General features: G+C 46.3%; 1 protein-coding gene across 1 annotated transcript; it reads left to right on the top strand.

Annotated features, from left to right (window-relative positions):
• The first annotated feature begins 3,572 nt into the window (after positions 1-3,572).
• On the top strand, positions 3,573-9,280 carry LOC126527954 (uncharacterized). The gene is made up of 4 exons (XM_050175791.3): positions 3,573-3,899; positions 3,986-4,036; positions 4,235-4,776; positions 5,472-9,280. Exons 2-4 carry the CDS (start codon positions 3,995-3,997, stop codon positions 6,886-6,888), a joined length of 2,001 nt encoding a protein of 666 aa, XP_050031748.2. The 5' UTR covers positions 3,573-3,899; positions 3,986-3,994; the 3' UTR covers positions 6,889-9,280.
• The last annotated feature ends 1,813 nt before the right edge of the window (positions 9,281-11,093 follow it).

Here is an 11,093-nt window from a genome sequence, read left to right as displayed (position 1 = left end):
TCGTCATATTTTGCAATCTTCCGGCATGCTTTGCACTTTGTGCCTGCAAATAATCTCGACGATAATGACGCGCGTTCGTGAGCTCGTTGGTGCCTGACCTTGAAAGCAAATAGCTCTATGAATGGGACTGAACAGGACATAACAGGGAGCGCCGACTGCCAACTGAAGGTTTCTTTCGCGCAAGGCAGCTTTTAAACATTAGAAAATGACGAAAAGAGGGAGAAGAAAGCACGTATAATCAAACTGCTCGCGTAAGGTTCTTGGGGCCAATATTTAAATGTAGACGTAAAAATTCTAAGGAATACCACGGACTCATTCGTTCAGAAGGAGCAGGCATACACGTGAACAGCTGTGAAAAAATATTGACCAGAAAGCCTCACTCACAGCATTTTCACCAGTCGCCAACCTTTACCTCAATATAACCTCGCCTTGTAAGATTGAGGTCAGACTGAGACTTAGAGAACCTCGTGAAATTGCCCCCCTTTGCGTACGCACGAACACAATGGCTGCCGTGTAATCGTGTGTTGTTCCCCAGCAATTTTCTATAGCAATGTTCTGCAGCAATTTTCAGCAGGAAATCGCGAAACTTTGCGGACGTATGAACACAGTGGCTGCCGTGTAATCTGGTGTGGTTCCCCAGCAATCTTCTGCAGCAATTTTCTGCAGCAACCTTTTTTTTGCAGCAATTTTCAGCAGCAATCATTACGTGTTTTCTTTAATATATCAGATGTATCAAGCGACAGGTGACATCGAAGCCCTATATACCACTGGCATTTGGCAGCGTATCGTGTGTTTCCGTCTCGCTTATCGGCACTCGACGCAGCCGAAAGGCCAAGTCAATGGCATATCGTCCACTTGAGGCTCGAGTGCGCGTGCCGCCATGGCAATCTCGTCGCCCGGGAAATTAGTTCACGCTTTGCATTAGCATACATGCGCGCCTTTTTGTTGTGACGCCGCACGGTCTTCTAATCTGGCGCCTGACGTGGTTATCGAGAGGCGTAAATCTGTGTACGCAGCTTTAACTGTCATCACGCATCGCATTAGGTCGGCAAGCAACTGGAAGGCAATTTAGGCTGGGCGATATCAATTTCTGATATCAATTGTTTGTATACATGCATACATACTTACATACATACATTATTTCAGCTACTCCAGTTCGTCTAGTAGTCCGATTTTTAACATTCCCAAAGAAAAATCCACGCGGCCATCATAAAACTTCATATCGCTTTTACCCTTGCATTCGTGACAGGAGCGTACTTGCTGGGCTCGAAAGAACACCAGGAAGAACACACGTGAGCTACGAAAACGCGTCGTTTTTGCTACGCAGGCTGGGACGACCGTCGTCCGTTTCTGTTGCTTCGGATACTTTTGTATTCATCTATCCTATCTCGAAGCTGTACACTGTTTCTGTGGGCTTCATAGGTAGGGGGAAAAGACACGCAATCCAACTCATCGTTTCAATGTGAATGACGCGAAGTTCAGCTTAGCTAGCCAGCAGTAGCTTCAAGCTGAGTTTCACCAATTTCAGCTGTTCACTATAAACCTTAAATAAAGAAGGAAAATTCTGTATTTTTACAGGCCAGAATGATGATCTGGTTATGAGGCATGCCATAGTGAGCGATACCGGATTTTTTTTTGACCACTCGTTGTTCTTTACTGTGCCCCTAAATATGAAAACACGAGAGTGTTTGCATTTGTCCCCCCCATCGCAATGCCGCGACCACGGCCGAACCCGGGACCTCGAGCTCTGCAGCGCAACGCCATAACCATTGTGGATAGCTATAGAACTTTGGTTTCGGCTAGTTAGTTCATTCGATAAATATAGGCTGCGAAGCGTGCAGAAACACGGATGAAGAGACACGTAAATCCTTCACAATGGGCATAGATCAGCCTGTGACATAAGAAATACAGAATCCGTAAACGGAGCTTCACACGTGTCACCCATTTCTGCGCACATACACCTGTCATCCCCATTCTTCTGTTGACAAGGCATCATACTTTGGAAGGGCTTGTATTCCTGGCCAACGTGTTCCTGTTGCGATCTCTTGTAGCAGGAACAAACTGGCTTTGTAGCCTTTACTTTTCTCGAGTAGCAATCTGTCGTCGTCGTGACATCACCGCCTTCGCATCTGATACTTTCGATCCTCCTAGCGTGGTGCTTCCGTTTGGTCATTTACTTGTGAACAGTGCAGTGCATAAACATAACAAAATTGCATCGAAATAAAGTCACCTGAGTGGTGGATCAACCAATAAGAACACTACGCGAGGTTTAACTTTGCTATGAAAGAAAGAAAACACTATCATATGCATTGCAGTTGGTTGTAAAGGATTTAGTGAACCGCTTCGGTAAAACTCCGCTTCATATAGATTCCAACACGTGCGTTGGATCCTCATTTTCCGTCTGCTTCTTTTTCGCTAGTTTTTGAAGGCATCCCTCAATATACGAGAAGATGTGCATATTTGCACACAACTCCATGGCCCATACCCAATAGGACATGCTGGTGTCTACTTGGCAAGACAACAGCCAGTAGCAACTTGTGGATTTGGTCATGTACCCGGGTGGGCCATTCTTGGCGGCCGAAATTGGTTGCTCAGCAAGACTTCAGTAGCAACAGCACCCCCAGAAGCAAGAGGCGAAGAAAGCTTCGTTTTCTTAGAAAAAATTGTAGATGCTTTTTTTCTTCTGAACGTTACTGCGTGTCAAAGTTTTAAAAGTTGGCGAATACTGTTAGAAGTATTCGACTAAAATATGTTACAAGTCCATACATACGAGCAGCTATGCGGCAGTACATCTCGTTTCACCTGGCTTCCACATAGGCTACGGCATTTTGCGAACAAACACAGCGTCACGTGATCCATCTTCAAGGGCTACATATTAATACAAATGAAGATATGCCCGTGGCCATGGTTTCAGCACAGACTAGATAACTTTCTTGTAGTCTTAACTGATCATCTGGAAATTTCGTTTCCCGCCATATCCTACGGGGAGACTTGAGGGCGAGCTAAAAGTTCGGCGCTGGCGCCCCTCTCGATTCAGTTACATTTGGCCAGGTGTGAAGGTGACCTTGACGCAAGTAAAAGAGAGAGCAGCAACTTAGACGCAACTGTAGGGCCGAACGGTGCAATGCAGCACGAACAAAACACAGCCTCGGGCCATGGCTGCATACTACAACGGTTTTTGCGCGAATTGTTCTTTCCGATCAATTTCGTCTTTAGACATGGCGAAAAACACCAATACGTCCCACCTAGCCCGCATGCTAGCCATAAACAAGTACACCTGCACCGCATTAGAGGTTAACGCGATGACAGTTGAGGAGAAGTTACGCGAAACTAAAATACGCAGGCGCACTTGCCATAAGGTGTTATTCAGATTCTTATCTAGGCGTGCGACCTTCGGCGAACGAGAAATAAAAATAAAAAGCAAAGTTCCGGTTCATCGTCTTATCTACTTCTAGCCAATCTGCACCCTGAGAGCTTACGCTATTCGACGCTACGCAGAGAGCTCTCGTAGCATAGTGCCCTTTCCCCGAATCCGGTAGAGGGGTTTGCTTTCACAGCCGGCCGCCCATTTTCCGTAGGGCTTGCCCCACCCCACCGCAGACGCATCGTAAGGGTCCCCCGCCCGGAAAGAACGCGTCGCAATGAGGACTGACTGATGCTGAAAACGTTGCGCTTATGAAGTGCACGGAAGTTCTACAACAGTTTTACAAGCACTTCAGTCGGCGGTGACCTTGGCTTGAAGCGTGGGGTTGAGAGCTTCGGTGCAGCGCTCAACATTGCGGAGCTGAAGGTGTTGCAGCGTGACGCCGCTGAGCAAACTTCAAACACAGAAGAAGACTAAAGAAGTCCCAAGTAACAGGGATGGTTGCCTTGTCCCCTAGCGACGCCATTTGTTTCCGGTAAGGAGCTCACTACACCACCGAGCATTCTTGCAAGAAGTGTCATCTGTCTTATCGGTGCTCATTGAGTGACCTTTTTGTTGCAGGCTTGAGTCATGCGATACAAAGGCAGTGTCTTCTTGCAAAAGCCGTTGGAGGTAAGTAACACTCGTTATCGAAGAGGTACCCCACTGACATTGAAAATTGCGTACAGCACTGAAACATACGGGATTGTTGCCCGTTCACAATCTACTTTATCTTTAATTCTGTTCTGACTTTTGCGCAAGAGGCAACACCTTACCTTGGTGACCGCCCTCTTACACAACTTCTTTGCTACTCTTTCTTTTTGTCCCCAGAAAGGGCTGCCCAAGGTTTCAGTCTTACCACATTATACGATGAGATTGCTCTCGTGGATATCGTGGTTCGTCTCGGCTCACATGGTGGCAGGGCTCTTCACGCTCAAGTCATCAAGCATGCAGATACCGTGCAACGAGAGTTTGTCACTGACGATGTCCGAGTGGACGCACCAGGACCTACCAGAAACCGTACCTCGGACGCTCACCAACTGCCCTGAGCAATTTCACGGCTGCTCGCAAGAGCTGATCGGCTGCAGCGCGAACACATACGTGGTGACGTGTTCCTGCGCACCCAACTGCAGAGCCTACGGTGACTGTTGCTGGAACGTCGCGTTTCCCACAACTCCCGTGGCACAGATGTCCAGGGCATCCTGCGTCGAAGTACAAGTCTCGCCGACAGCGAAAATTCACGTCAACATGGTCACTGGTTGCTCCGCAACCTGGCCTAAGGACGACGTGCGAGATGCGTGTGAAAGACCGGAGTCCTTTACGGATAATTTTTACGTCATTCCGGCCACAAGCGTTACTGGTGTCACATACCGGTGAGTTCTGTGCCTCCACTAATTTGCGTAGCATCTTTGTACAATAGAGCTTCGGTTGACATTCAAGTTCAGACTCATGGCCCTGCCACACTTACTACAGCATCGTATTTTACAAAGCAAGATAGCCAAAGAAATGCAAACAATATGAATAGTCCAATTCAATTGTTCTGTGTAAACAAATGAAAAAAAAGACTAGCAGTCCCTACAATATCGCTACTTGGAAAAATAGCATGGATTCATTCTGCTGTAAGCTCTTGTGAGCATCGCATGCGTTCGAGCTGTTACAATTCACCCGGTTAAGCTTACACGCGTCTGAGCTGCAGAAGAGGTGTAGATGTGTGTGCCTTTTGATGTAAGCTTGTTAGCTTTTCATTCTCTTCACTATCAATCTACGCTTCTATGCAGTGCCAAATGGGCGTTGTGTATGTTCATATGGCAACCCATGTTATTTTATTTCTTTTTACGTCTCTTTTGTGATGCTACATGCGGCCACTAGCTGTTTACTGGCAATTACTTCATGACACTTCTATAGAACAAGTGGTGAAACTATTCCAGAAAGAAATAGGCGTACTCTATATGCGTGCGTGATAACAACAGACGATTTAGTTCCGAAGGACATGCCATTGAATATGATGACACCACGCCATCCGGACAAGCTAGTCTCCCTGAATTAATTTTATCCTCTCTGGTTCCAGGAATGGTTTCTGTGCCAAGTGTAACAAGGACATCGCGAATGCAATCTTCTGGAGCGCGGTGGAGCACAGACTAGAACGCGGCGTCCACATGCTTCCCCCAAGAGTCACCCAAAGTGATGCATCGCTTCACCTGAGGCCCTGTAATCAAGGCGTGACTGTCAACACATGCTCGGAGAACGTTTCCGAGGTCGTGTCCCGAAAATGCCAGATGTACTACGCACCAGTCCGGGACGCTAACATTCCAGGCTCACCGGCGTTCAGGAACGTCTACTGTGCCGTGTGTAACGGTGTAAACACGTCGCGCTTGTCTTGCAGTCCGACCACCCATCGCCCTGTGGCGCTACGCCCAGGCGTACAGACATCTCAGCTAAGCGGCTTGTTAAAACCGGTGATGAGGACACCTGCATGTTACGCCCTTCACGATGGCCGCTGCTACATCCGGCGCTCTCGGTTCGTCTCGAAAAGACATCATAGCTCCGGGGTGCAACAAGACATTGCAGAAGGCGGGGAAGGTTCTACGGAACTAGAATTTCCAGGCAGATACACGTCGGAGTGGCCAAGCAAATACGGTGTGCAGCACTACATCGCGTTTGTCTGCACATCTCTCTCGATATCTTTCATCATACTGAAGCTCGTTGTGTTCTGTGCTTACAAGGAAGCCCGCAGCTCTTCGTCCTCTTGCACGATGTGCCTGGCAGTGACGCTGCTAGTCGCTCAAATGCTCTTCCTCTTCACAAAGTGCGTGGAACTTGAGGAATCCGTTTGCTTCGCCGGCGCGGTGTTTGCCCATTACAGCTTCCTCAGTACATTCTTGTGGACGTGCGTGCTGTCCTTTGACATCTGGAAAAGCCTGACCACCGTCCAGGTGTCCTCGACCAGCAGGAACACACTGGCCCTGTACTCTCTTCTTTCCTGGGGCGCGCCCTTACTGGTGGTCAGCGCCGCTTTGACCGTGGATCAGACGGCTCCTCAATCGGTGCTATCTCCCAGCTACGGCGACCCTATATGCTTCATCGGCTCCTTCTGGGGCCTTGTGGTCTACTTCTTACTGCCCATGGCGTCGCTAGTGCTGTTCTGCCTGATTCTATACTTGCACACTGTGCACTACATTCGCACGACGTCTTCTGCAGCCGAGGGCGCGGACGCCAACTCAAAGACCCGAAGCGGTGACAGTGTGAAGCGCGGTCAAGAACGAACCAATCTAGCGCTTTTCGTTCGCCTGGCCATCATCATGGGCGCGCCCTGGGCCGTCGCCCTTGCCGGTTCTTTCGTCCACAGCACAATCATCGAATCCATCGTGAACGTTTTGGTTGGTTCCCAAGGGGTCTACCTGTTCTTCGTCTTCAAGGACTACCGCTACATTTGGTGGTCTCTTCGTAAGCTGATAGTGAAGACATATGCCAGCACGAGTTCTTGAATGTTCCATTCACGCGCAGTCCAGTCAGAGGGATTTACTACAAAATAAGAGCGTATTTGAAAGCCTTAAACGGTATATAAGATAATAGAACTATCAAAGAGCTAACAGCAATCTATACGAAGATAGAAAGATACATGTTCTTTTTTTTTTTGCCCTGTGAAACGTGCACCATCAAAAGTTTCACCCACACTAAGCATTGAGCCTCAGTACAACGCATGCAAGGCGAGCTTTTCACCGTGAAGCTAGTGTTCGAAATCTTCTTTCACCATACTTATGTGGCCAGCTGTGGTATCACTTCGGAAACCGCCAAGTGCGCGTTCCTTCATGACAGAGATATCAAAGTTACATTGCCGCTTTAACGTGCGAGTTTCGACGTCTTCGCTAGATGTCGCAGCTATGGTGGACATCGCGCGGCCGGAAAATTATGAACTCGCCGCATCACGCCGCAGCCGCGGCTTTAGAGACGTTTTCTTCATAAACTAAAGAATCAAAAACGAGAAAACAAAGAAATGTTCAAGTATGACGCAGCGAAAAACAAATACATTGAGATTACCAAGTTTTTGTGGAGGTTCGGTTGCATTTCTCTGTTGGGGCCTTGAGAGCCCGAATCTATCGTCCGATTTTGAGTACATCTCAGCAGCAGGATGTTTAGCAATCCTGAACATTCTCTGTGATCAGCTGCTCTGGCAACGGAAAGCGTCGTGAATAGAGTTGATGCAATTTCAGGTAAACTCTTGAGAACGTGAGAATTATTCGAAACAGCATAGTAACTTTTGTAGTCAAATAATCAGAGAATAGCGATCACATAGCGAAGGGTTCCAGAGTAAAGCCGCGCAATTGTCAATATTATAATGGTTACCTGCGGTTCATATCGTTGGACTAAGCTATAAAGTAGCACATTAATATTATCAAATGTAAACTTAGCGACATTATATTTCAGCTTCCCTGAGATTTGAAGGTGCATGTACCTTTCGAAAAGTTCATGGTAACCTTTTTGAAACCTTTCTGAGGCTGCTGCTTTTTTATAACGGTTACGGTTCACTTCTGATGCATGCTGACTTCCCAACGTTCCCTGAGAGTATGTAAAACGTTTCGCGTTCGCAATGAATTCCTTTCAGTCCGTTATTTCCAGCACATAAATTACATGCGGCAGTTACGATTCAGCATATCGTTAGATCTATATAATAGTTATTTAGTAACACTGAAAATGCGTAATAAATTTTTCATACATGGATTTTCATATGATTTAAATGGGGTTAGTGCTCGACATGAAACGACCGGTGCAGTTAAACGACCATGCCAAAAAAAACTTTCTTTTTTCAAGTTTACTCGGCGTACGAGATGCCCCATTCTGCGTTTTCAAATAAAATAAATGCTGATCATGCATATAGCATGGACACCTATCATTTTCTGTGTAAAATGCGTCGAAATAGATTTCACAATTTGTGCTTAGCTGCAGAGCAAAAGAAAAAAAAACTGTTGAAAATGTGTGGGCCGCTGCATAGCTTCACTACTTTGGCTTGCCATTGTCCGTTTCAGGATTTCTCATTTTCTGGGAAAAGCCGGAAGCTTGCCACGGTTTCCGTTTGCAAGCTGAAAGCAACGTTCTAAATGATTGTCTTTTCATTGTACTATATAACAAAACTACTGAAATGCGCAAGCTGAACGCTGAATGAGGCTCGCAATCGTCGCACAATCGATTAGAGGTAAACGATTAGCAAGATTCCTTACAGCTTCTCGAATCCAGAAGGGAGAAGTTCAGGCAGATCCATGCGAAGCTTGTCATCGCCGTGACCGGCTGAAAAGCCGCACTGGTTCCGCACGCAGACACCAGCGCCAGATTCCCCCTCTGGTGGCCGTAGTCTGAAGCTGAATTTGTGACGCCGAGTCGAGCAGCGTTGGGCTTAACCGTGCCGCTTTCTCCTACTCTGTTCCTCTCTCTTTAGTTTTCGCACAAGCTGATACGTCAGTGTTGCATTTACTCACAAAGGGAAAAACGCACGAGTGAACTTGCTACAGGCAGCGCCGAGGAATACTTGCCAGCAACAACTTCAACCTGCACCTCCGTTATGACATTGGAGCACAATTAAACATGCGTGCTTAGATGGTACTACAAGGCAAAATGTTTCACGCAAGGAAAGCTGGAAAAAGAATCACGTCGCATAAAGAAATAGCACTTCGCGGAGGACAAGACTATACATCTCCAGCGTGTTATAGTTATGTTGATACCCGAAAAAGGCACGTGTTTCTAAGATGTTTCCCAAAAAAATATTCGTGTCTCATTGCCTTGGGCAAAACAATCCTAAACGTCGCCATCCTGATCATGATTTTATTAACCACGGCATGCTTGATGTGAGCCGCTTTTCATTTCATTAAAACAAACCGCTTTGTTTCTCCGCATCTGCCTCTCGTATCGGCAGAGCACCGGCGAACTTTCTTTTGCCACATTGGTCAGAGTACCGAGCCTTGCCGACCTTCACATCTCACCCTTTCGACATGCTTACCTTTCGTTGTCACCACGAGCCACCGCCCACGCGTAATATCGCAGATGTCAGGCCTGACTTCGGCAACATTTGTACATCTTCACACGCTAGCGCCTCGCTTATCGCAGCGGCGAGCCGTCCGGGAGGGCATTGGTAATGTCAACGTTCCACTTACGCCTCGAGGGCATGCACGTGTCATTGGGACAATCTTGTCACCATGGCCAAGCCTACTCCCTTGCAATTTGTATGCTCGATGACCTTTCGTGGTGAGACTGTTTATTTACGACCAAGCCCTCGCACCTCAGAGCTTGCCAACGGACAAGTTTGCACTCGTTCTCCGTTAAGGGCCATGCAGTACACCACAGGGCTCAAATTTACTCAAGATTTTAACAGAAACATTAAGCTAGGCTAGCAAAGTATACTCCTTAACGCTTCTATTTTCTTTCACGTTACATGGCAAATAGCAATATTGCTGGAGGAAAATAACGTTACACTTTCCTTTTAAACTTCCGCGCCCTAACCTCAGCCCTGGTACGTTAGTTTGATGCCACGTATTTTAACGCATCTTGTTATATTCGGGTTGTTTTGGCACTGAGAAAGTTCTCGAAATGTGCCATGGAGAGTATTTTGTTCCTTTAATATGCACCTTTGTCCTGTTGTATCAATAAGCGATCAAGTGTGTATGAGTACCAAAATCGAACAGCATTGCGCTTCTTTTTATTTGAACGTGAAAACTTCTATTATCCTTGGTACATCGCTTACTGGCCGTGCAAGCCTGAATAATGAGTAGTGATTTCCTGTTTTCGTTTAGTTAGAAGGACCTAAAGGCTGCTTCTTGTCTAAGGATCTAGAATGATGTTAATGACTTGAGTGTATTCGTTATTTTAATAGGAACCGTAAGAATGCTGCGATATTTTTGGAGGGAAACAGTTGTTTACCTTTATGTGGTCATCAGATATAACTAGATAGCACAATTCCACTTGGGCGCTTCGCAATTTCTGGCTTTTCTGAACGCTCCCGACTGTGTTGTTCTGTTTTAAGGGCACTCTCTGAAAATTAATGTAGATTTGAGCTCCGTAGAAAGTGCCTCATATGACAACGAACGCGCCTTCCAATTATTTTATTCTTTTTCTCTTGTTCTGTCCAGAAGTCATATTTGAATATCCACAGTGACACCTGCTGTGAATTGTGCAATCAGTTATCGCAGTGAAGGCAACAATAATAGAAAGATAGTCTTGATCGCCTCGGTGTCACACTAGTAGCCTTTACGGTGTCATGCAATGACAGAATCACCACAGCAGGCTTCCAGGCCTCTGCTGTTAGTAATGAAAAGAGGAAGGCAAAGACGAAGAAAAGGAGCTGCCTTGAGAGGCAGTCCAGAGAAAAAACGTAGTGTACATTATACAGCAGAAGACTTCTGAGCTAGTATTTCTGAAACAAAGCTTCAAATTGCGTTTTGCTCAGAACCTTCGTTTTGCGTAGAAAAAAACATTTTCCTAGCAACTGTTACATTGTCAAGAAAGGCTTTTTTTGTGGGTCGTTCCCGATTATGTGTTGTACATACTGAATAAAAAGAAAACATTTCTGCTTGAAAACCTTCTTCCTTGTCAGAATTCGAGGTTGCAGTTTTGGGCTTTTTTTTTTGGAATGGATGATCAAAACCAGAATTCTTGTTTTGCTGCGGAAAAAAGCCGAGTGTATCCACTACGAGTAGAACAAACT

Source organism: Dermacentor andersoni, chromosome 9, assembly GCF_023375885.2.
Source record: "Dermacentor andersoni chromosome 9, qqDerAnde1_hic_scaffold, whole genome shotgun sequence".
NCBI lineage: Eukaryota > Metazoa > Arthropoda > Arachnida > Ixodida > Ixodidae > Dermacentor > Dermacentor andersoni.
Note: the sequence above shows the minus strand (reverse complement) of the source record. Positions and strands in the feature narration are given on the sequence as shown.

Bases quoted from the DNA above. Each gene is read 5' to 3' on its own strand.
- LOC126527954 (XM_050175791.3), top strand. From the start codon at position 3,995: ATGCGATACAAAGGCAGTGTCTTCTTGCAAAAGCCGTTGGAG. The intron at 4,037-4,234 runs GTAAGTAACACT...TTTTGTCCCCAG, and splicing joins TCTTGCAAAAGCCGTTGGAG to AAAGGGCTGCCCAAGGTTTC. The intron at 4,777-5,471 runs GTGAGTTCTGTG...CTCTGGTTCCAG, and splicing joins GTTACTGGTGTCACATACCG to GAATGGTTTCTGTGCCAAGT.